We start from the raw sequence: 24,919 nt of genomic DNA on the forward strand, positions 1-24,919 counted from the left end.
GGTGCGGGCGCGACACTGAGGGTTGCGATCCGTTGCCAGACACAGAAAAAGAAAAAAAAAAAAAAAAAAAAGAAAAAGAAATGGAGATACATATAGGGAGATAAATGGAGGGTGGTTAAATGTATTGTGGTACATTTCCTAAGAAAAGTTAATATCGTATAGACAAGGTGGAGGAAGGGCCAGAATGATCAATGGAACAGAACAGAAATTTAAGTTATGATGCAGATGGCATTTTTAATTGTGGAGGAAGGTAGATTATTATATAGTGTTATGAGAACACATTTAGAAAATAAAGACAAATCCCTCATACCATAAACAAAAGTACATTTGAGTTAGATGAAATATTTAAATGTAAGAATTAAAACCTAATAAGTCAGAATAAAATACAGAGAATAATTTAATAGTAATCTTTAACTATGGGCAGAATGAATTATTTTACTAAACCTAGAAGTCATGCAGGAAGAATCTGGCAAAATAGATTGACTATATGAAAATTTAAATCTGTATAACAGCAAAAGAGATGGTAAAGAAAGTAAAAAGGCAAATAATATACTGCTTTTTAAAAAAGTTCACAGCATAAATGACAAAGTATTGAAGATATTTTGAAATATATGAAGATAAAGGGTATAAAAAGTCAGTATACATAGAGTGAAATACAAATGTTCGACTTACTCAGAGAGAAATAAAAATCATATCAACAAGATATTTTTTGCCTATCAGATTGGAAAATGTTAAAAATAATAGTGCTGTCTGGTGCTGATGAGATGGAGGGAAATGCTATTGATTAGAATGTAAATTGGTGCATTCTTTTTGGAAGTGAATTTGTCAATATCTATTAAAATTTAAAATGCCAATTTCCTTTGATCCAACACATGATAATGTATCTTAAGAAGCTAATAGGACAAGTATGCAAAGATAAATATATGGGGATATTTTACAGCATTGTTTATAATGGCAGAAAATTGGAAACAATCTAAATGTCTTTCAGTAGGAGATGCGTTCAATAAATTATGGTATATTTCCTACAAATGACTGCGTAGTCGTCAGAAGAGATTAGGTTGATCTTTATCTAATGACATGGAAAGATGATGATATTGAGTGAAAAAAGAGGGCTGGCCATTTGGCTGAGTTACAGCAGAGCCTTGTAAGAACAAGGTCATGGGTTTGGATCTCTGTACCAGCCAGCCACCAAAAAATAAATAAATAAAAAGCAGCAGGTTGCAGAAGAGCAAGTGTAGTATGATCCCATTTATGTGGCTCAAATGCATTAAAAAATACAGAAAGAGACTCAACAAAATATGAAGAGAGATTTACCAGAGATCATGGAGATAGTTATTTCTAGAGAATAAAATTACTGGAAACTTTTTTTTTTTTATATCATCTGTATTTCTAAAAAAGAATAACCAAAATAATTTTTAAAGAAGTAAAAATCACATATAGTCAGAAAAAAACTTATACACAGGCACACACACATATCTCCATTGTAGGGAAAGAAAAAGAATGGTACTATATGCTATGCATTCTTTGGAGTTCGTTTGGGTTTTTTTGGTACATATTTATGGAGTGCTTGCTGTGTAGTAGTTGTTGATCTAAGCAAGTCACTCATATTAAATACATTTAATCCTCCCCAGCAACCTATGAGGTAAGTATTATGATCATAATCAACATTTTACAGATGAACAACAGAGAGGTTAAGTAACTTACCCAAGGTCACACAGCTAGGGAATAGCACAGATGGAATTGAACCCAGGTAGTCTGGCTCCAGAACCCATGCTTTTTGCCCCTCTGCTATACTATGAGATAGTCATTATGATCCCCTGATCAGACAACATGAAATGGAAATTCAGAGAGGTGAAATTACTTGGCTAAGGTCACACAGCTCATCGGGAATGGAACCGATACCCAAGCCCAGATGTATGGCTCATAAACCCGTACTGCAGGACACTTCCCAGATCTGAGGCTACTCCTCTGGAGCCAGGTCTGCAGGTAGCAGCAGCAGCAGGCAGACGGGTGGACCTGCTGATGTCAGTGGGCCAGGCAGAGCTTTTTCTAGTCCCCGGGTGACCCCTACTGGCAGTAAGTCAAACAGCAGGGCCCTGGGCCCGTCCGGGACAAGAGGGTGAGTATGGGGCCTCAGGGGGTGCACAGGGCTGAGTCCCTTCTCTCCCCTCTGCAGTTCTCTGTGGACATTGACTCTGACCTAGTGGAGGAGCTGCCAGCCGAGATCGAGCTGTGGCTGGTGCTTGTGGCCGTGAGTGCAGGGCTGCTGCTGCTGGGGCTGATCATCCTCTTGCTGTGGAAGGTTAGGACCCCCAACCCGCCTCTGGGACTCCCACTCTGGGACATCCTGCCAGCAGACTCTCACCAATCCTCCCTTCACCCATGTCTCCCCCTCACATTCCTCATTTCCATGTCACCCGCACCCTTTCCCTGTCCTCCCCACCTTCTCCCCAGTGCAGTCTCAACCCAGCCTGGGTTAATGGGGGAGCTGCAAGCTGGAGAGGGGAGCCCAGGAGCTCTGGCATCTGGCCACACCACCAAGCTGGGGCTGGACTCAGGCATCCAGGCTCCCTAGCCCTAACCCCAGTCCATGAGTGCTGCTGGCAAGGACACCCCAGAGCCCCCCTGATGGCCCCTCCCCACCTCCTCCCCTCCGCAGTGCGGCTTCTTCAAGCGAGCCCGCACTCGCGCCCTGTATGAAGCTAAGAGGCAGAAGGCGGAGATGAAGAGCCAGCCGTCAGAGACAGAGAGGCTGACCGACGACTACTGAGGGGGCAGCCCCCCGCCCCCGGCCCACCTGGGTAACGCGGCCTCCGCACCCTCTTCCCTGAGCCCCACAGCTGGCCGGGGCCTCTGACTCTGTCCTGTCTGCTCCTCTTCCCTACGGGCCCGCTCTGCCCTCACCCTGTGCCCACCACCACTGCACAGAGCAGGCTGCCCTGTCCCACTCCCCTTCATCCTCTCTGGGCTGGCTCTCACCAGCCTCCCTCTGGGCCTCTTAGGGGCTTGGGAAAAAACCCTCCCCTGATCACCCTGCTTTCAAGGGATTGGAAATGGGTTAGAGGCAAGGCTAGGCCCCATCTCTGTAGGCCACAAGATGTATCCAGAATGATTCTACCCCCAGTCCCACCCGCAGGGAAGGAGGGGACATGTAGAGTCCTTCCTGTGGGACCCACTGTTCCTCCTGAGCACCTGCCCCAGGAAAACAAACTGACAACATGGTCATCAGGGCGGATCACTACCCTTCCTGGCCATTCCGTCAGCAGTCTCTGCAGCTGCCCTTCAGTCTGCATCTGCCTCTTCCTCTCCTCTCTGCCTTCCTCAACTCCTTCTTCCTCTGGGGCCTGGGGTGGGGAACTTCATCCTCCTGTCTCAGTGCAGGGAGATGGGGTGTGTTTCAATCAGGGGTCCTGGCTTTGAGGACCTCTGGGTGGAGGAGGAAGAGCTGGGTACACCTTTCCCCGGCTCAAGTGCTGGATGCCGACACTCTTTCTCTTCTCCCCCAAAACTCCAGTGTGACTTCTTTAAGCGCACCCACTATTACCGGATCATGCCCAAGTACTACGCAGTTCGGATCCGTGAGGAGGAGCGCTACCCACCTCCAGGGAGCAACCTGCCCACCAAGAAGCACTGGGTGACCAGCTGGCAGACTCGGGATCGATACTACTGATATCCTCTCTGATCCTACCCCCCGCATCCCCCAGTGCCCCCTCTTTTCCTATTTATCATAAGTTATGCCTCTGACAGTCCACAGGGGCTGCTGCCTTTGGCTGGCACCAGGAGGCTCAGGCACATGCACCTCTTCAAGCACGTGCATGTGCTGTCTGGCCACGGGCATCTCCTGCAGGAGGGCTGGACCCATGGACCTTGCAGTGCCGAGAACACTGCAGCCCTGTGCCCTGGACACACGTGGGGCCCACCGCTTGTGGGCTGTGCTTGTGCACCATGGATGGTGTGTGACATGCCATGTCTCAGCCTCTGCCTGTGCCAAAACCAAGCCAAAGGGCCTCCACCAGGGCCAGGAGGAAACGGCCCCCCATGTGGTGACACCTCGCCCTTTCACACTGGATCCATCTTGAGCCATAGTCACTGGATTGACTTTGCTGTCAAGAGTAAAACTACTCAGAGGGAGCAGCTCACTGGGCCCCCAGCTGTGGCTCCCCAGCACCCACGCCAGACAGCTGGGGGTCCTGCCTAAGGTTGTCCAGGGGGTATTTGTATGACCTGGCACGCTTAGACTCAAGGGCAAATGAACTAGAAAGAAGGTCCCCACAATGGCTTTCTTTCATGGATCTCTGTGAAGCCTCTCTTCTTAGTGACAGACTGAACTATCAGGGGGTGCAGCCTAGAGGAACAAAGACAGACAATCTACTAGATAGCCTGGACATGCTGTGTTGGGACTGCCTTGGGAGCATGACAGAATCCTCCTGGGCCACACAGATGTTGGAAGGATACAGAGGAGATACGACTTCTGACCCACCACTACCATCCAACCTCAGAAGGGCCCGGAGAGACCCTACAAGACCATGGAGGGAACGACGCTTGAATGTAGAACAGGGAGGGGGGCCCTGGCCCTGCCCCATCCAGCCAGACCCCACTTTGTCCCCCCCAAACCTCCCCCACTGTGACCATGGGTGGGGGGCCTAGAGGTGGAGTTCTTGGTCTTCCTTGGCTTTCAGAGCCAGCCTGGCTTTGCTCCCTCCACCATGGGCTGGGTCCTGACATCCATTGCAGAAGTTGAGGCTGGTTCCAGAAAACCTCTCTTGACCCCTGCCTGTTGGCAGACCCACTCCCCAACCCCTACCCCTTCCATGGTACTGTAGCAGGGGAGCTCCTCCCCTCCTTGTGCCTTCTTTATATATAGGCTTCTCACAGCGACCAATAAACAGCTCCCAGTTTGTACATGCCGTTCCTGCCTCCATCCACCCCCGCCCCTTACCAGCCCTAGTACAATCTGGATGCATAATGACATCATCCAGCTGACCCCTAGGTGGACAAAGCCAGGCCTGTGGTCTTGCAGGTTTGAGGGTGAAGATCTGCGGAGACACCAGCCCCTGCTGTCAGGGATGCTCCTGTCTAACGGATGGCCATAGACATGTAATTGATCCGGAACATATGAGGGAAGAGACCTGAACAGACTGGCTGGAATCCAAAAGGCTTCTTGGAGGACAGTGTGCTGGCCCTGGGGAGGAGGTGGGGAGAGGTGGCGGTGTGCAGGGTCGGGAAGAGGCAGGAAGCTACTTTGCTGTGGGAGCAGGTTGTCCCTGCTGATAATGGAGGGAGGCTGGGTGCAAGACTGGAGAGCTGGGGGCCCTCTGCCAGTGGCTGACTTCAGATAAGTGCCTGCTTTTCCGCCTCCATTTCCTCATCACCACCCCAAGGCACCATGATGAGATCAGAAGGTGCACCCGTGACCCAAGGCTACAAAGACTGAAAGGTCATGGTGTCCATTCCCCAGCCTCTAGGCAGGAGTCCCCGGAGCCCTAGTCTTTTGGAAGTTCCTCAGGAGTGTTTCAGTACTGAGCTTAAGTAGCCACATCATTTGTTTCTTTTTTGTTTTATTTCTTTTACTTTTTCTTCTTTTTTCCTTTTTTTGTTCTGGCCACATCATTTGGATCAAGTCCTTGCTTTGCATACCGCCACTTTCTGGGGTTCCTGGAGCAGCTTCCTCCTCTGTGCTAAGGTTGTCCCTTCCACACAGGTCTAGGGAACGGAGCAAGGCTGTCCTCCGCATGACTTCTTTGACTTAAATTGTGGCACAGGTCCTTCTGTTAATTTTCCCCAAGGCTACATAGGACCTTTGGCAAGACCACTGAAAGCTGGAAATTACTACCCAGAGAAACCTAGAGGCAGATCCCAGACTTAACCGCTCTCAGAGCCCCTGGACCCAAGCTGTTCTGGGAGTCCCTCTTGATGTCTGCCTGGGTGTCGCCCAGCTCCTCGTCATGGCAGCAGTCTGACCTCCACTCCCTCCTCCAGGGCCCACCTCACCTCTCTTGCCCCACCACGCCCCCTTATTTTCTGTGCTGGGATTTTCCTCTTCCAAGGATGATTGACAATGTAACGTCCAATTCCCCTAGGAAAACCCCAGCCCCTACCCGGAGCTGCCAAGCTCTCAGAACCCAGTGATTGGAGGTCTCACTTTGTTTTCCACAATCTGGGATTAACAGCACAAGTGGATTGTCAAAGCCCAGCTCAGTTCTATCCTTACAGCCACTTCCCACTTAAGACAAGAGGGTTTAAAAAAAAAAAAAAAAGACAAGGGGTTTACACATCTCTCTGGCCAGCTTCACAGGCCCAGCCCCCAGTCTCCTGTGAGCTGCTGCTTGGACAAGAACACACACATGCACACACACACCTGAGAATAAGAAGTCATTTTCAGGATGAATTCAGCTGCACTTTTATGAAGTAACTGGCAGAGATGCAGTGATGCCCACTGTAAAATGACCCTTTACAATGCCAAGCTTCTTGAGTTCCTTGGAGCTGTAGTATCTCCAAACTCTATTCCAGAAGAGGGTCTTCGCTCCTGCATCACTTAAAAGGACCCATCAAGGTGATTCTTCCCCTTCTGGGCACATGGTGGGATTGTGCTTCCTGGGCCCTCCTGATTGGATGAAACCATGTGACTAATTCCAGCCAAGGAGTTGTGAGCAGGAAGAAAGTGGATCACTTCTAGGCTGAAACATTGCTGGTGTGAAACCCTCCCAGTTTCCCCCCGCCTGCTCTGCTGTAGTGGAAGCCTGTACTGAGATAAAGCTTCTGTCAGTCTGAGTCCCTGAGAAACCCCCACCAACCAACGTACATGTAGTGGGACATCTGGGGATTTTGGGGGGTTTTTGTTACTTCAGTATCACCTAACCTAGCTTGATTGATACACCACATGCACCATGCTACTGTTACCACCCTGCAGCCATTTCTGCAGAAGGAATTTTTTTCACAGAAGGAATTTTTATCCAATTACAGAGCCCACATTATGGAAGCCTAGATCTAAGGCGAGGATCAAGGGAAATAACTTTCGCTCTCCTATACCTCGCCTCAGAGGCCATGGTCTTTTCCTTGTTACTTTAATTTTGACAATAATTGTAACAGCTGCCATTTATTGCTCAGCACAGGGCTAGGCTTTTTATATACAGTCATGTATTGCTTAACGACAGGGATATATTCTGAAATATGCATCGTTAGGAGATTTCATCAGTTGTGTGAACATCATAGAGTGTACTTACACAACCTAGACGGTATAGGCTACTGCAAACCTAGGCTATATGGTATAGCCTGTTGCTCCTAGGCTGCAAATCTGTACAGCATGTTACTGTACTGAATACTGCAGGCAACTGTAACATAATGGTAAGTATTTGTGTTTCTAAACATAGAAAAGGTACATTAAAAATACTCTTGTGGGACCACCATTGTACTTGTATATGCGGTCCATCATTGACCTAAATATTCTTCTGCAGCACATGAGAATATACTCTTCTGGGCCCATATACTCTTCTGGGCACTTGGACACTGCACTACCAACATCACCGATCCCTCCTAATTGCTAGCCCCAATGGAAGTTTGGTGGAACCCCCTGATATCTCTGTGGCATGTCTCCCTGCCAACTCCACCTTCTTTGTCCACCCTGTCCTCCCTGCTATGTGCCAGGCACTGTGCCTGGTGCTGGAGATAGAGCAGTAAGACAGACACAACCCCTGTCCTCATGGAGCTTAAAGCCTAGTGGGGAAGACAGATCAGACAGCAAACATCACTCAGTGTGTTAACATCGAACTAAGGTTAGGAAATTTAAGGAACCCGTGGAGGGAGCCCATAACCCACAGGGCAGGGTCAGGGAAGGTTTCCAGGAGAAAGGGATAACTAAGCAGCTGAGACCTGAAGAATGGGTAGGTGAAGTTGAGAAGAAAGAATGATCCAGACCAAGGAGATAACATCTGCAATGGCTTGGAGATTAGAGGCTGGTTCAAGGCAGCATATAAGTACAGCTGGGAGTTGAGCAGGGGAATATGGAGAGAAGAGGCTGGAAAGTTAAGCCAAAGCAGATCATGAGACAACTGGGAAGGCTCCAGTAAGAAGAGGAGAGCCATTGAAGGGCGGTGAGCAGGGAAGTAACAAGATTTGTAGTTGTGAGTGATTCCTGATCTACAAAATGGGGATGACAATAGTACGGTAGAGCTGTGTGGAGAATTAAATGAGATAATGCATGCAAATAGTGCCTGGCAAATAGATTATTATTCATTCAGCTAAGAGTCCCTTCCATTGTGAAGCCTTGCCCTGTGTAGGCTATAATTGCATTCTAATATAACTATTTACTTATGCAGCTATTTCCCAGACTGAGAAATAATCAAGGGAAAAGGCCATGTCTTGAGTCTGTGTTTCCTGTTCCCAGCACAAAGCCTAGCACGTATCAGGCACTCGGTAAGTGCCAGCCAAGGATGACAGTCAAGAGTAAAGCATCAAAGTGGTCCAAGATGGGACATACACCATTCGACCACAAGAGGGCGCACGACCTTTCCTACAAGAGAGGCGGGGCTGAAGGGGAAGGGCGGGCTCCTTCCCCCACCTGCTCCCCAGGACTCACCACCTGGGACCTTTCCCTAAGCAAACCCGGTGCGAAGAAGGTTGCTTTCTCAGGTGGTCGCGCTAGATGTCCCAGGCTTTGTGTTCAGTCAGATGAGCTAGATGATAATAAAATCAAAGTGTTTCGAAAATTAGCACTGATGGTAGCTGCTGCCTGCACCGCCGCTAGGCGTGGGGGTTTTGACCTGGTTGTTTTTCAACTGGAAAAGCAAAACGCCGCCTTTTCCTGAGCCGCTTGGATCTTTGTGGAGGCGGATGGGCTGCTCGTAACTAGGACAGATTAGGATAGGTTTGCATCCTCATTCCGAATTTTGCAAATATTCACAGTCCGGGCCACTGTCACCCACAAGACTCCCTAAGAGATTGCAGGTAGGGGTCGAGACAGGTGGAACAGGTTCCTGTGGATTCGTAGAAAGCTACCCGGACAATTCAGGAAAGGAAGGGTTAAAAGGAACTGGCAAGTGAAGGAGGCATGGGGAGGGAGCGAGGGGAAGACAGGGCTGGCGGCCTCTGGGGAGGAAAGGGTTAAGGCGGGCCTGGCCCCTGGTAGCCAAGGGAGGGGAGAGTGGACGGAGGCGGGATCTCTGCGCGGCCTCGGGAAAACAACAGGCCTCCCCCGGCAAAGACCGGGTTAAGGGGGCGTGCCCGGAGGGAAGCCACGTGCCGCGGCGGAAGGCTATTGGTTCTCCTGGGGTTGTTTGTGAGCGGCCATTGGCGACGTCGGCGCAACGTGACGAGCCGATTGGCTGGGCGTCGGAGGACCGGCCAGGCCTGGGCTGGGGAGGAGGCGGCCGAAGCGCTTCGCTGGGCAGGGCCGGGCCGAGCGGAGCGCGAGCTCTACCCGCGCGGGACCTGATCCCAAGCTCGAACCCGAGCCGCGGCCGCCATGCGCTGGGTCCGGGCGCTGCTGAAGAATGCGTCCCTGGCGGGGGCGCCCAAGTACATCGAGCACTTCAGCAAGTTCTCCCCGTCCCCCCTGTCCATGAAGCAATTCCTGGACTTCGGTACGGAGGGGGCGGGAGGCAGCTGGCAGCAGGGCCCGCGGGGGCTGCGAGGGGCAGCCGGGCAGTGGGGGAGGCGAATGAAGGGTCCTGACGAGGAAGGGTTAACGAGGGGTGGGGGGAAGGGCCCTCAGTGACAGGGAAGGGTTGCTTGGAGGAGTACAGGCAGGAAGGGGTTAAAGAGAGGCAGGGACGGCCGGGGCCTGAAAAGGTTAAGGGTGCCCCGTCTAAAGAGACTCGAGACTGGACTGTTAATGGGAATGGGGGGCCCTGAGAAGAACGGAGGTCCAAGGTTTTTCCTTGGCTTCGTGAGGGGTCTTGGGGAGTAAGGGGCAGTGAGGCATGATGTTAGGGCAGTAAGGGAGTAGTAGGCACTGAAAGGTTAATGGGGGGTGTCCTGATGACCCTAAGAGTGGGGGACAGAGAGGAAATAGGGGACCTGCTGTCGAGAGTAACAAGGCAGCGTTGGGAGGTGCAGCCATTGGGAAGGAGACGTGGACTGGGTTGGGCATGAAGGGTCAGTCTCTCCTGGGCAGAATGAGAAACGAGGGGGCCCTTTCAGAAGAAGATGCAACAAGAGAGAGGTCCCCTGACCAGTACACCTCCACCCACTGAAGGAGCTGGACCCCAGCTGCTCCAGTGGGCAAGGACATTTGAAGATCAAATCTGTTATAGACTGGCAGCCTATCTCCAGCTGGGCAGGGGCCACAGGCACCATGAGGCGGAGTCAGGCTGCTTGTATCCTGGGCCCTCTGGGTCCTGGGTCAGGATTGTCCACCACCTGGGGGTGGCTCTGGGGCAGGAGAAAGGCCGTGCCAACGTGGAGCTAAAACAGGCATTGTGTGGGCCCTGTCTGTCTACACAGTATTTCTATGGTGCCAGCTGGGGATTGGGAGGGAGAGCCCAGGTCTCTCAGAAGTTGAGTTGATAGTGCCTGGCTTAGGTTACAGCTGCATCACTGACAGGAAGGGGGTAAAGGGATGGCAGCCAGGACAGAGGATACCTGTTCCCCAGGACTTGACTGCCTGTCCCCCTGCCCTTTTTGAGCTTCCCCCACGTAGGAAAGCTTCTTGGGCCCCTTTCCAGCCCCCAGCAGCTGTCCAGCCCAAACTGGACCCCAATTACAGAAATATCACAGATGTGAGGGGGCTCTCAGTAAAGTTTGGTCCACATGTAGTACAATAGGGGAAACTGAGACCTTTGAAAGGATGGTGACATGCACTGGGTGACAGATTTGGAAGCAGAGCCTGGACTAGCACTCAGGTTTCCTGACTCCTGGCTGTGGCCTGATTCAGTCCTTCACCCCCTCTTCATCTTGAAGCAGACCAAGGGCCGAGGCATTGGGACTGTCATCCTTGGACCTTGTTTGCCTCACAGATGGACATTAATATAGGGACACCTCTACAATGGGCATCCAGACCAGCCGGGGTGAGGTGGACTGAGCCAGAGACAGCGTTGGGACCTCGCAGCCATGGAGGTCTAGGCATAGCTGCCCTCTGCCAGGACCATCCCTGAGCAGGGGTGGATTTCCCAGGCTCCTCTGCCCACCTGGATCACCCTTACTGGATCAAAGCATCTGCTGGGAGGGGAGGAAAGGAAAGTGAGGTGACTTAGGCCAAATGGGCCCAGGAGTGGCCCTATATCACCCCCAACGCTGTGGTTAAAGGCAAGCAGGATTCAACTGGGGGGAGGGAGAGGATGCTACCCCTGAAGCGTTAGGCAGGGTAGTGTGGAGGTTCAAGCGCTGCAGGGGATTAGGAGAACTGCCTTGCTGTGTGCCCTTGGGCAGGTCACTTCCTCTCGGAACCTTCAGTCAGTGGAGGGTTTAGCCTGCCTGGGCCCAGAGATGTCGTTTGGCTCCCATTGTTGGCGGCTGTGTGGGTTCACCCCTCTCTCTCCCACCAGGGTCCAGCAATGCCTGTGAGAAAACCTCCTTCACTTTCCTCAGGCAGGAGCTGCCCGTGCGCCTGGCCAACATCATGAAAGAAATCAACCTGCTTCCTGACCGGGTGCTGAGCACACCCTCGGTGCAGTTGGTACAAAGCTGGTGAGACCCCTGGCTCGGTGCCCACACCTCCCACTCCATCACTAGGTGTCCCTGGGCTTGGGGATGGAGTATCCATGCTCCCAACAGCCTTGAGGCGGGTGGGGACAAGGCGAAGCACAGAGAGGCTACAAGAGATGGGTGGGGGACAGGGAGTTTCCAAGGGTCACATGGAAATCCTAGGCCAGAGCAGAGACTGAGGTTAAGCTCCTAGCCTCCATGTCTGTGAGACAACCCTATTCTTACTATCCTCCTCTCTCTAGAAACCCAAAACTTACCCAGGAAATTGTACTTTTCACAGCCAAAACCCCATGTCAGGCTAATGCCAGCATTAGCCACCAGCCCTGGTCCTGGAACCCCAGCACCTGTTAGGCAATATTTACTTGGAGTAACTTTTTTGGGAAACAGAAACAAGAAGCAGCAAATATTCGAAGAAGTTGTATAATCCAAGCTACAAGTCACACTGTTTTGGATGTTGAAAAAATACTCAAATGGACACAACATTGGCGCAGTACTTTTCCAAAGAGTTTTGGAGGGGCAAAGACCAAAAGTTTATTGCACGTAGCAGCACTAGCAGAGGGAAAGGCTCAGTAAAGTTTACTGAAGAACTCTGTCCATGGTTAAGTAACTGGATGACATTAGCCAATGGCTAATGGCCAGTCACATGAAGGATAAACAAGGATGTCCTCTATCACTGGGTGTGTAAGTGGCTAATTATCATTGGTCCTTAGTGGCCCCTGTGCAGAAATTTTCTGCTAGGTCTCTGGACTTGCAGTGGGGTGTGGCTGTGGTTTCCTTTTGGACTCAGGAGCATATGTCTACACCTGGTGTGAGCCCGGTGCCACGCTGGGTCTGAGAAAACAGCAGCAGCTGTCCTCAAAGCACCCTTGATCTCGTGGGGAAAATAAAACCAGCATGGCAGAGCGAGAGTTTCATTTGTTTCATTTAAATTAAGAATCGGAATTGCCGGTTACTCAGTTAGTTAGAGCATGATGCTGATAAAACCAAGGTCAAGGGTTCAGATCCCTGTACTGGCAAGCTCCCAAAAATAATTAATTAATTAAGAATCGAGATATTTAAAAGTAACATCAATTGGGTTTTTTTCCCCTCATTGAGGAGTACAACATGTTCACTTTGACACTTGGAAAACACAAAAAAAGTAGAAGGAAGTGCCAAGCATTACCTCCCACCCCATAACCAAACACTGTTAAGGACTCATAAGAGGTACTAGTGCCCTTGCAGAATCCTTTCTATGCATGTATGTGCACATACCTGACTAATTCTTTTTTTTTTTTTTTTTTAAAGATGACCGGTAAGGGGATCTTAACCCTTGACTTGGTGTTGTCAGCACCACGCTCAGCCAGTGAGCAAACCGGCCATCCCTATATGGGATCCGAACTCGGGGCCTTGGTGTTATCAGCACCACACTCTCCCAAGTGAGCCACGGGCCGGCCCATACCTGACTAATTCTAACTAGGTGAGAGATGGCAAGGGATAGTGTTGCCCACACAGGGCCAGGTATACAGTAGGTGCACAATGAATGTTGGTTGAATCAGAAGTTGTGGGGAAGTTGAAATGGATGCATAGAGGAGGTGACTTGTCACTGGGCCTTATAGGTTACGTAGGCAAGCCAGAGCTAGAAAGAAGGGAAGGGCATTCCAAGCTAAAGGAACAGCTTGGGCAAAGGCGTGGAGGCAGGAAAGGGCCTGGCTAGGATGTCCGAGAGCTTACTTTGTGGATATTGTGCTATTCGTGCTAGCTGTGAAGGTGGGGTCAGAGGAGGGAGGACAGAACCTGATTTTCATGTGGCCTAACCAGGTCACCTCTTGCTGTGCCCTGCCCCTCAGAGGTTCAGGACCTCTGAGCCAACCAGCATTTCCCACCATGGGCTGGTGGGGAGGAGACAGAAGGTACCATCTGTTCTTCCCAGTGCTCCTCTGGCTCTGTCCTGCTGACTGACCTGGCTACCTCTCCAGCTGGTCCCTCACTCTAAGACAAGGCTTCTCAGTCCCCTCCTGGGACACTGTGTTCCTGGGAGAGCTGGGGGATGCAGGAAGAGGGCAGGGGGCTATTGAACTGCCCATGACTCCACCAGGGAGCCCCCGCAGAGTCCCTTCCTGAAAATCAGTGACATGTGGGGGCTTGGCCTGACTTCCTCCCTCAAAGCTTGGAAGTAATGTCAGGTAACAGCAGGAGGGAATAAAGTTAGACAAGAAAGAGTACTTCCCCAGTGAATGATTCAACCTAGAGGAGAGCAAGCCAAGGGACTGCTAAAGCATCCTGCCACACTGAAGAGGCAACCTGCTGAGTGTTTTCAGAGAATGGGCATTGGCTGCAGCAAGAGAGACTGAGGTGTGGGTGCAGGAAGGACTTCCTGATTTGGACGAGGTGGCTGCCTATGAGGGAATGCAGATCTCCTTCTCCAGGAGAAACCTCTTGCCAGCTGGGATGACGGATGTGGTGGAGGAGACAGGGTCTGCTCAAAAGGAGGGGATGATTTACCAGGGAGCCTGGCAAGAGGGCCTCTAGCTGGATGAGTGAGGAGCAAAACCTCCCCCTTGAAAAAAGGAAAAGTCCTGCACAAATGCAGTTAGTTGTAGTGGTAATAGTTAATATGTGGTAATAGCTAATGGAGTTTCTACTCAGCTGGGGAGAGGTTCTAGAAAGGGTCACTTTGAGGCTTGCTAGGCATTTAATCCTTGGCAAGCCGCCGGGCCCCTCTAAGCCCCAGCCTCCTCATCTATAAAATGGGTCAGATGGCACTGCTCGATGGAAAAGTGTACGGAACTCTATCAACACGGTGATGTTCTCAAGCTTCCAGGCAGAAGCACTTCCAGGCCAAAGATGATGTAACTAGGGCAGAGGTTTCATAGACATTGTAGTATAAATAATGGTGACGAGAAGAGCAAACACACATTGAGGGCTTGCGTGTGCCAGGAACTGTTCTGTGTCTACACCTATTAACTCACTTAGTCTTCAACTTTATGAAGTGGGCCTTGTTATTATTTCCGTTCTCTAGATGGGAAACCGAGGTTCAGAGAGGTGAAGAAACTTGTCTGAGAACACTCAGGGAAGTGGAGTCAGGATTTGAACCCAGGCTGTGGGATCTGGAGACTGCATTCTCGAAGGGAAAGGAAGAAGGCAGTTAGGGACTTCCACGTTCACAGTGCAAATTCATGGGAAAGTAGGATTCATTTTATAGGAATTGTTTGACAGCGAGTGTTGTTGATGGGGGCAGAAGGGGTAACCTTGGCTCCTCTCGGGGAGGATAAGCGTGGAGTTGGTGGGGATGTGCTTCCAGAAAATGCAGAGTTAAATAAGCATTGCAGAGTAGAATCAAATGACAGTGAGTCACGCCTGTCACTAATAGAGTCTTTGTGGGGGTTGTAGGGAAGGGGGTGGAGGCGATATGGCCATCCTTATGAACAAGGTGTGTAGATCCCAAATTTGCCTGTGGGGAACCCCCACTCCCACCCCGAGGGAACCAGCCAGTCTTTGCCCTTGAGAAGAAAAACAACCACAATGGCAGTGGCCCAGGGCCGGCTCCCATCAGGTGGCTGGAGCTTTAGCTAAATCAGCTCAGTGACCCCTCAGCCACTCCTTGCATAACCAGAGCAGAAACTGAGTAGCAGGGACCACTTACTACAACATCTCCTTTTATCTGTACCCAATGCCACGAAGTGCCAAGGCTGTGAACGCCACTTTGCAGATGGGGACCTGAGTGACTCAGTGGTCTCTTTAGGGCACAGCCAGCAGTGGTACCCAAGCCTGCCTGGCTCAGGGCTGAGCCTGCCACCCCTCCACAGAGCAGCTCCAGATGCAGGACACTTCTGCCACCTCTGCAGCCAACTGCCCTCCTCACATGGTCACTCCTTATTCACACCTTGTCCCTGGCAGCTGCGGACACTAGTGCACGGTGCACAGATACTTCACATTCACAGACTTGCCCACACCCCCTACTCACTCAGTGCTCCCTCCTGCTCCCACACGGGCCTACAGGTGCCCTCGTCCTTCCCTTCCTCCCCCTCTGTCCTCATCTCCCACTCCCACAGCCCTACACTCTCTGCCTCTGCCTGCTTCCCCCGACTCCTGCTTCCCCATCCAGAGAAGGCGAGGCTTTGGTGGGCCTCCACATTACCTTGGGCCGGGTTGGAATCTCCAGATCTCACAAAGGAGGTCGACAGGCCCAGAGCCCCCAGGCCTGCCCCAGGGCGACACGTTGGGCCCACTGTCTGCTCTTCCTGGAAGGGCATATCGGTGCATGACTGCTTTCAGGCCTCCAGATCTAAGCCTGTTCTCCGGCCCTTGGAGGGGTGGGCACCCAGGAGCCAGCACGGCTCCACCCCCAGTGTCTCTCCCAAGGGTGACATCAGTCCCCTGGGGGACTTCAGGACAGGGCGAGGGCCAGGGCCCCTCTGGGGAAATCCTTCTCATCTTGCCCTCTCCTTCCAAGAGTACACCCAGGACACTCTGCTAGTGGAATGGCCCTGTGAGGGAGGCAGGCAGGGATTTGAAACCCAGCTGCACAGTGCAGGAGACTGAAGCCCATGGCTGACAGGCACTGCCCATTGTCAGTCCATTCTGGTGCCCTGTGCTCCACTCAGTGGCCACGGGACCAGGCCCCATTTCTGCCCTTTAGGGTTCATTGGGCAGCCAGCAGCTGACTCACTCTGCCTCTAGGGCTGGGACTCTGGACCTGCCCCACCCCCAACCTGCGGGTCAAGCACTGTCAGGAAGGGGCTCACCCTCCTAGCTCTAACCCTTCCATCCCTGCCTGCCCCCGGGGTCTTGAGAAGGGATCCTAGGGCCTTGCTCTCCAGCTGGTCTCCTCCCTTTCCTCTCTCCACCTGCCTCCCAGTATTGCATACTTACAGGTTCTCTCTCCAAGTCTTCTATCCCTCTGAGAGTCATATGAGCATGAAGCTTTATCCTGGGCATGGTTAGGTAACAAGGGATTCAGAGTCACACAGGCCTGGGAGAGTGAATCCCAGCTCTGCTTGTTCACTTCCTCATCTGTAAAATGGGTCTAGGAGTAGTGCCTACCTCACAGGGTTATTGTGGAGGTTAAAGTGTGGGAACAGGTAGGCACAGAGCATGGCCCTGGCACAGTCGGTGCCCAGCAAATACTGGCTGCCTCCGCCATCAGCATCAGCAGCAGCATCACTGTTAGGACCAGTGTAGACAGTAAATAGTTGGCCAGATGGTGTAGACTTGGAGTCAGGCAGACCTGGGTTTGAATCCCAGCCTGCTGCTTACTATGTGGCCTGGGACATATTACCTGCTCTCTCTGAGCCAGTTTCCCTGTCTGCAGAAAGGAGGAAATTGTGTTCCTGAAGGCTGATGGGAGATGAGAGACCCTGTGTGGGACTGTTGAGCACATGTGGGCATTAGTGGTCACTATGTAAGTGTCAGCTGTTGTTATGCTCCAGAGAGACTGAGGTGGTCTTAGGAGTGCCACTCTGATTGTCTGCTGGGGTGGCAGGGTTGGTGAAGGGGACTCTGGGAGGAAGCTGATCTCTTCTGCTGTCTGGGCCCCACACCCGGCCCCACCCAATTACAAGTCCTGCTGTCAGTTTCTAAGCTGGGCCCCAGGTGGGGAGGGCAGGGAGGGAGCACCAGGGCTGAGCAGTCCTGCTGGCAGTGGTGCAACTCTCCAGGGCGTGGACTAAAACTTGGTGCGATGCCAAGCCTCCAAGCAGTAGGAGGCTGTTGGGTGCCACCTGGGGGCTCAGAGGATGCACTCAGCTGTTGACAATTTTTCAGCCACCATTTGTAAGAGCAAGCATTGAGAGAGTGCTCACTGTGTGCTAGGCACTGTGCTAATGATCACATTTAATCATCAAAAAGGAGTGATAAGACGCTAAAAAGTCGGGCTGGCTTTTTAGCTCAGGTGGTTAGAGCGCAGTGTTGATAACCACGATTTTGGGTCCCCCTCCTGGCTAGCAGCCAGAAAAAAAAAAAAAGAAAAAAACATTTTCCCGGTGAGGAGACTCAGGCCCTCAATTTACCCAGGGGCTCCCAGCTTGAAGTGGAAGAGCCAGGACTGGGAGTTGGCAGAGCCAGCTCCAGAATTAGCTCTTTAACCCTCTTCTCCACTGTCTTAAGCAAGAGAGGACAAAGCAGCTATTGCTAGATGTAAGGGGAAGGGCATTCAGGGCAGAGGGAACCGCATGAACGGAGGCCTGAAGGTGAGAATCTTGAGCAGTCGCAGTACTGCAGAGTGACAGGAGCCCTGGAGACTTGTGAGTCTTCATCATACCACATACAGCTGTGGGCCTGCTTCTGGCCTCAGTCGAGGAGACTGTGAAATGGGGCTAATTACTGACTTTCTTACCTGTTAGAGATTCCAGGGACAGTCAGATCACTGTGTATGCGGGAATGATTCTCAATGTGGGGGGCCTTTTCTAGAGACACGCTTAGGCCTGAGGGGCCCTCCCTGCCATGGAGCTCTATCTAGGCAGCTCCTAGATAGTATGGCGGAAGGGATGCACAGGTCCTCCAGGCTGGAAGTGTTTCTGCTGGGAGAGGCTCAGCTCTTCCTGCCTTCCCCAGGAGAACATGCCGGCTGGGCATGTTAGCAGGGAAACTAGAGGGTCATGGCTTGAGGGGGCGGGGATGTCACGGCTCCGGGTTGGCACCATCTGCTACCACAGGTGAGCCTGACTCCTCACAGAAGCTGGCCCCCTGCAGGGCTTCTGAGTGAAAGAAAAAACACCTTTTTAGTGTTTTTCCTGTGCTCTTACTCAGCAGCAGTCAACGCAGAAGACTGTGACCAAATGTGTGGGTACCTCTCCCCACCAGCCAGCAAGCAACTAATTCCGCAGTGGACACCTGCTAGGTGTCCTCTGATTCAAATCGATTCTGATACTATCTTCCTGGAGATAGCATCAGATCCCACAGGCTGAGGGTTCAGTCCCCAAAACTACCCCCCCTTCTCATGCCAATCACAAGCTCTGGCTTGTTTTACCTGGGTTTCTGACCATCTGGCTATAAATTGGGACCCCTAAAACTCCCTCCTTGGGTTCAGTTAATTTGCCAAATGGCCCTCAGAACTCAGGGAAACACTCATATTTACTGGTTTATTGTAAAGGACATTACAAAGGATACAGATGAAGAGATGCACAGCGTTAGGTATGGGGAAGGGACACAGAGCTTCCGTGCCCTCCCTGGCATGCCACCTTCCAGGAACCTCCACATATTCAGCTATCCGGAAGCTCCCCAAACCCTGTGCTCTTGGGTTTTATGGAAGCTTCATTATGTAGGCATGATTGGAAGCATGGACAGCCATGTAGAAATGTGAATGGATAAAAAGGGTATGATCGAACACTAACAGACTGGGTAAGGAAACCCAGCAAGGCCTTTTTGTTCAGATTCTTCTCGGCCTTTCTGTGCAGCATTCCTTCCTCTTGGGTATGGGACAGGACCCCTTCTGGAATGAGAGGCTTATGACCTGCAATCAGACAGGGTAGGTCAGAGAATTTCTTTGGAGGTCAGCTCCAAGACAGAAAGATGGGGGAAGGTTAGAACAAGCCAGGAACTGTGGATAAAAACCAAAATAACCGTGTCATAATATCGTAGCTTCCCAATGCTTACCCAGCTCTTTTCTAGCTCCCGTCCAGGCCTACAGATGAAGGGGCCACCCACTACTATTGGGCCCTTCAGCAAGGAGTGAGCAGGGACAGAGCTGGTCATGCCTGCCCAGTACTGGGTCCTTTCCATCTGCCGTTTTAGAATCCAATTCCCTAGGCAGGTGTCTGACCCAGACCACTGCAGCCTGGGAGTTGCTCTGGAAGAGGACCCTTGCTGCCCGCAAGGAGTGAGCAGGGACAGAGCTGGTCATGCCTGCCCAGTACTGGGTCCTTTCCATCTGCCATTTTAGAATCCAATTCCCTAGGCAGGTGTCTGACCCAGACCACTGCAGCCTGGGAGTTGCTCTGGAAGAGGACCCTTGCTGCCCGCTCAGCCAGCTATGCCCCATTACATGCAACAATAAGCCTGTGGGAGAAATGTTAGGTTCTGTTTCCTTGAAGGGGCTCAGATTGGTTGATGGACCTCTCCTGCCTTCTCTCACTGGAGGCCCTTGGTCAGGCCCTTCCCTCTCCAGTCTCGGCCTTGGTCTCCTGATCCATGAGGCCTCTGGGATGGGATGATCTCCACGCCTCTTCTAAGACTACTATTCTAGGATTCCAAAGCAAAGGCACTATAGGGAGGATCAGCAAATTAAGAGTTTTCTTGCATAACTACCTGGGTTGTCAAGGAGACTCACACAGAAATGAAATGGATTGTGAAAAATTGTGATGTTGCTTGTCAACAGGCACAGCTCTGTGTGGCAGCCACAGTAGGAGCAGCAAGAGTGAGGTCCATCCCAGGGGGTGAGCAGGGGGCCTGGCCAGGACCCGAGCTGAGGCCATGTCTCTTCCTGCCCCCACCCCTGCACACAGGTATGTCCAGAGTCTCCTGGACATCATGGAGTTCCTGGACAAGGACCCTGAGGACCAACGTACCCTGAACCAGTGAGCGAGGGCCCTGGTTGGGGGAGGAAGGCAGATGTAGGCAAGGGGTGAATGGGGTGGCAGCCCCAGGGGCAGAGATGCCAGCAGGATGGGAGAAAAGACCCCTGCCTTCAAGGTTGTCCAGTCTGAGGGGAGAGACAGACTCCTTTTCGGCGAGTCCCAAGTCTGAGTGGGGAGACACGGATTCCATTCTCAGTGTGCCCTGAGTCTGATGAGAGAGGCCCATGCCCTTGGGGAGTTCCCATACAGAGGCACTGAGAGCTCCCGGCTGTTGGGCAGACAGCTGGGAGGGTCCGGGTGGGCTTCGGGAGCAGTGGGGAGGGCACTGTGTGTGTTGGATCGGGAGGGGTAGACTGGGTGAAGACACTGTGGAGAGCAGGTCAGAAGTGGAGGTGGGTCTGAGGGCGGCCCCAGGCCTGGGACTGGGTGGGGGTGACCATCTGCCCTCCCTCCCAGGTTCACTGACGCGCTGGTCACCATCCGGAACCGGCACAACGACGTGGTGCCCACCATGGCACAGGGTGTGCTGGAGTACAAGGACGCCTACGGCGACGACCCCGTGTCCAACCAGAACATCCAGTACTTCCTGGACCGCTTCTACCTCAGCCGCATCTCCATCCGCATGCTCATCAACCAGCACAGTGAGGAAAAGGAAAAGAGCGGCAGGCTCCAGGAGGGAAATGAAAGCGACAGCGTCAAAATTCATTGTTTTCAATGTTTGCAAAATGTAAAATTGTCACATCCTCAAAAAATTTTATATGTGGTGGTCATAAGAACTCTCATTACATTCAAAAACAGTTGGTTGTTTAGAGCTTCTTCCTCCAGGAGGATTCATGATGGTTGTGAAATCACAGCCAATCAGAAATCCAACACATTCCTCATGCTCAAATAATTTCAAAAGCAAGATGGTAAATAAAAGTGATCTTATGATGTTATAGCAAAAGGAAAGAGTAAACGTGGCGTGGGATGTGACATGGGGAGAGACCTCTAAAAAGAAGAAAGCCTCAGACCTGCAAAGGTCCAACAATGGCCCGAGCCACAGATGCCAGGGTCAGGGCACAGGGAGGGCGGAGGTGCAGCTTTAGGACTGGAGCCTGCCGAGGCGTGAGAGATGGAGGTCAAAAATAGGAGAGCCTTGGGGGAAGAGGGACGCCGGAGCAGCTTGGTGGCCCAGCCAATACCACCCTTCCTTTCGCCCGCAGCCCTCCTCTTTGATGGCAGCACCAACCCAGCCCACCCCAAACACATCGGCAGCATCGACCCCAACTGCAACGTCTCTGAGGTGGTGAAAGGTGAGCCAGCCCCACTGTGCCTGGCCTGCAGAGGAGTCTCGAGGACCCCTCCAAGCTTACCTAGTCACAGGGTGACCCATTCCCCAGTGGGTGGGGGCCTTGTCCCCATGGGTTTAATGGTGATGTCCGGTGTTGATTCGATGCCAAGAGGACTGCCTGCTGGGTGGCCATCTCATGCCCTGAGTGGCCCCATCTTCTCTCAGATGCCTATGACATGGCCAAGCTCCTGTGTGACAAGTATTACATGGCCTCACCTGACCTGGAGATCCAGGAGGTCAACGGTGAGTGAGTGAGGCTGTGTGTGTGTGTGTGTCTCAGGGCTGGGGCATGGGAGAGCCAGGTGAGATGGGGAGTCAGAAACGGACTGTTTTCTAGACAGAGAAGAAGTAGAGCTATTATTATAGTATTATTAACTGTTTTGATAAATGTTCATTAAACAGTAAACAAGACAAGCAAGGTCTCTGTTCTCATGGAGTTTACATTCTGGGTGCGGGGAAGTTGGGGAATTAACACAAACTCATTTCAGATCATGATGAAGAAGAGCGGTGTGTTAGGTGGGGTATCAGTTTGGCTGCCTTCCCAGAGTCCAAATACCAGTGGCTCGATGAAGAGAGGTTTCCCTGTCGCCAACCCCTGGAAGGGTGGCCAGAGCTGACTTCCCAGCCCCACATCTCAGTCCAGCGTGGAAGAAGGGAACGAGGGTGTGGAAGCAGGGCCCAGGAGCTGAGCACGTGGCTTCCATAGGTCACCCGCTACCCCCAGCTCGAGGCCGGCTGGGGATTTCATCTCAGCTGGGCAGCCATGTGCTCAATTAAAACCTTGCGGAGGGGGTGGGGTGTCTGTTACTAAAAGAAAAAGGGAAGAAGAGCTACAACGGTCCTACTTTGGATAAAGTAGTTAACCAGTGAATTCTTGACAATGTCCTGATCTTTGGTCTTGACTTCTGCAGCAGCCAACTCCAAACAGCCAATTCACATGGTCTATGTCCCCTCCCACCTCTATCACATGCTCTTTGAACTCTTCAAGGTGAGGAGGCTGGGGGCTGGGCCTTGGCAGGGGAGCACGGTTGGGACTGGCTTCTCACGTGCCTCTTACCTCTTTCCCTTCACAGAATGCCATGCGGGCCACTGTGGAAAGCCACGAATCCAGCCTTGTTCTCCCACCTGTCAAGGTCATGGTGGCCTTGGGCGAGGAAGATCTGTCCATCAAAGTATGTGATCCTTGACCTTGGGGACCTGGGAGCAGTGGGGCTGGGAATTTCCTTCCTGCCAGGAGATGGGCTCTCCTTTTCTCACACATGGTGTGCTCTCAGGGCAGATTCTGGGGGTGAGAAAGACCATGAGAAGGTCAGGGGTGTCAGGGGATGGAGGGTGTGGAAAACTGAGCTCTAGAGAGCCCTGACATATCCCATCTCCCCCAGATGAGTGACCGAGGTGGGGGTGTCCCCTTGAGGAAGATCGAGCGACTCTTCAGCTACATGTACTCCACAGCACCCACCCCCCAGCCTGGCACCGGGGGGACCCCGTTGGTGAGACGGCTCTCTCACCCCCTAAAGGACGCCTGGCTCTCTCGTCATCTCTTCCCCATCTCTCGCTTCCTGACCGCCCCTGCTCACCTCCTCTAGTGTGGCTGTGTGTGGCATCGGTCACCTCTCCTAAGCCAAGGCCTCCTGCTTACTCTCATCTCCCCCAACCTGCGCACATCCCCCCATCTGTCCTGTCTGTCTGCCACGTTGTCCTCTTCTCCCTCTTCCCTCTAACTGCCACCCTTTCTCTTGGCATTGTTCCCTTGCCAACACCTCCGTGCCCACTCCTGGTGGAGTAGGTAGGGTCGGGACTGGGAAATTGAGACTCCAAGGAGCCCTATGACCTGCCCGACCTCCTGGCTACCTGAGCAGAAACCCTCTTCCCACCGCGTGCCCACTCCTGGTGGAGTAGGTAGGGTCGGGACTGGGAAATTGAGACTCCAAGGAGCCCCATGACCTGCCCGGCCTCCTGGCTACCTGAGCAGAAACCCTCTTCCCACCGCCGCCTTCCACCCTCCCTCTGTGATTTCCCTGGTCCATTCCACACCCCCGTCTTGCCTCAGAGCTGTGTCTGTCCCTGCATGGCCCCAGCTCACCCTTCACTCACCATGTCAGTCCCTGCAGCTCCTGGAGGCCAGGCACCAGCCTCCTCGTCACCACTGCCTTCCTGCCCCTCTGCAGGCTGGCTTTGGTTACGGGCTCCCTATTTCCCGCCTTTATGCCAAGTACTTCCAAGGGGACCTGCATCTCTTCTCCATGGAGGGCTTTGGGACTGACGCCGTCATCTATCTCAAGGTGAGGGTCCTGCCTGCAGAGCCTGCTGGAGAAGGGCTTTGCTGACAGGATCTGGGTAGATTGGGCTGCCTTTAGGTTTCCTGTCCATCCCTCCAATCCTTTCCTGGTTCCAGACTCTGAGAATCAGAGCAAAGCCACAGTTCCTCAACCCCCAGAGATGCACAACTTGACAGGGAATTTCGGGGAGTCCGTGGTGCGTGATTAAGATCTCTCTTTGTTCTAGGGACCCTTGACTATTAGACCTGAAAGGCAGGGGACCATAGAGGTCTTGTCATTCAGCTCAGAGGAGACGATTGAGGGCTAGAGTTGGTGACCTTGGTCAAGGTCACACAGTCCAGCCTCCTCCCACTCCTTTCCTAACCCGTTGAGGGAGCAGCTTTCTTGAATGGGCAGGAGCAGGACACAGAAGGGACAGACCCTTTCTGGGTTCAGGGTAGTCGCTTCCACTAGTGTCTGGAGGGTGGGCCAACCCAGACCTGAGGAGAGGTACGGGGTCAGTGGCCAGCAGCTTTCTTGAATGGGCAGGAGCAGGACACAGAAGGGACAGACCCTTTCTGGGTTCAGGGTAGTGGCTTCCACTAGTGTCTGGAGGGTGGGCCAACCCAGACCTGAGGAGAGGTACGGGGTCAGTGGCCAGCACAGCCCGCCCTGGGGCAAGGTGGCCTGCTGAAGAGTGAGCAGGGCACAGGGAAGTGGGAGGCTGACCTGGCACTCTGCAGGCACTGTCCACGGACTCAGTGGAGCGCCTGCCCGTCTACAACAAGTCAGCCTGGCGCCACTACCAGACCATCCAGGAGGCCGGCGACTGGTGTGTGCCCAGCACGGAGCCCAAGAACACGTCCACATACCGTGTCAGCTAGGGCCAGCTGCCCACTCCCCTATCTGCACCTGAGAGGGTGGACTGCTGTCTCTGGGTCAGGCCACCATGGTGACCCTTCCCATCCCCCTGGGAGGAGGCAGGAGGTGGGGTCTCCCTGATGACCAGGTTCTGTCTCTATGGAAATCACTGCAGTGACCAGTCTGTTGTGGTCTCTAAGTGCCAATCTGTCTCTGTGGAGACCCTAGGTAGCCTCCCTGGTGTCCAGTCTCTGTGGGCAATGCCTAGGGGTTGGGAATGGCTTCACCTTGATGGGGTGTCCCAGAGACACTTTCCCATGGCAGTCCTTTCTGAGACC

General features: G+C 52.6%; 2 protein-coding genes and 1 long non-coding RNA gene across 5 annotated transcripts in view; 2 read left to right on the plus strand and 1 right to left on the minus strand.

The window, feature by feature from the left end:
• ITGA3 (integrin, alpha 3 (antigen CD49C, alpha 3 subunit of VLA-3 receptor)) overlaps nucleotides 1-4,902 on the plus strand; it is a 32,954-nt gene extending 28,052 nt beyond the window's left edge. Inside the window, exons 24-26 of one of the 2 annotated variants that reach the window (XM_008571810.1) lie at nucleotides 2,177-2,302; nucleotides 2,660-2,801; nucleotides 3,515-4,902. In XM_008571810.1, coding sequence (XP_008570032.1) covers nucleotides 2,177-2,302; nucleotides 2,660-2,770 — 237 coding nt within the window. In that variant the 3' untranslated portion in view covers nucleotides 2,771-2,801; nucleotides 3,515-4,902. The remainder of the gene's footprint in view (nucleotides 1-2,176; nucleotides 2,303-2,659; nucleotides 2,802-3,514) is intronic. The other variant, XM_008571809.1, reaches the window with a different exon arrangement.
• A 3,928-nt stretch (nucleotides 4,903-8,830) lies between these two features.
• On the plus strand, nucleotides 8,831-24,907 carry PDK2 (pyruvate dehydrogenase kinase, isozyme 2). 2 transcript variants are annotated; one of them, XM_008571812.1, is made up of 11 exons: nucleotides 8,831-8,943; nucleotides 11,481-11,622; nucleotides 20,061-20,132; nucleotides 20,589-20,773; nucleotides 21,335-21,424; nucleotides 21,628-21,705; nucleotides 22,374-22,450; nucleotides 22,536-22,634; nucleotides 22,845-22,952; nucleotides 23,631-23,744; nucleotides 24,464-24,611. In XM_008571812.1, the coding sequence occupies exons 2-11, from the start codon at nucleotides 11,555-11,557 to the stop codon at nucleotides 24,602-24,604; spliced, it is 1,032 nt and encodes a 343-aa protein (XP_008570034.1). In that variant the 5' UTR covers nucleotides 8,831-8,943; nucleotides 11,481-11,554; the 3' UTR covers nucleotides 24,605-24,611. The 2 variants fall into 2 exon arrangements, with proteins under 2 accessions (XP_008570034.1, XP_008570033.1); XM_008571811.1 differs by lacking the exon at nucleotides 8,831-8,943 and adding an exon at nucleotides 9,285-9,578 and having other exon boundaries at nucleotides 24,464-24,907.
• The window catches only part of LOC103589766, a 1,980-nt gene continuing 1,709 nt past the window's right edge, over nucleotides 24,649-24,919 (minus strand). Inside the window, exon 2 of the long non-coding RNA XR_550416.1 lies at nucleotides 24,649-24,868. This is a non-coding gene — a long non-coding RNA (uncharacterized LOC103589766). The remainder of the gene's footprint in view (nucleotides 24,869-24,919) is intronic.

This window comes from Galeopterus variegatus, unplaced genomic scaffold, assembly GCF_000696425.1.
Source record: "Galeopterus variegatus unplaced genomic scaffold, G_variegatus-3.0.2 Scaffold723, whole genome shotgun sequence".
NCBI classification, from domain to species: domain Eukaryota; kingdom Metazoa; phylum Chordata; class Mammalia; order Dermoptera; family Cynocephalidae; genus Galeopterus; species Galeopterus variegatus.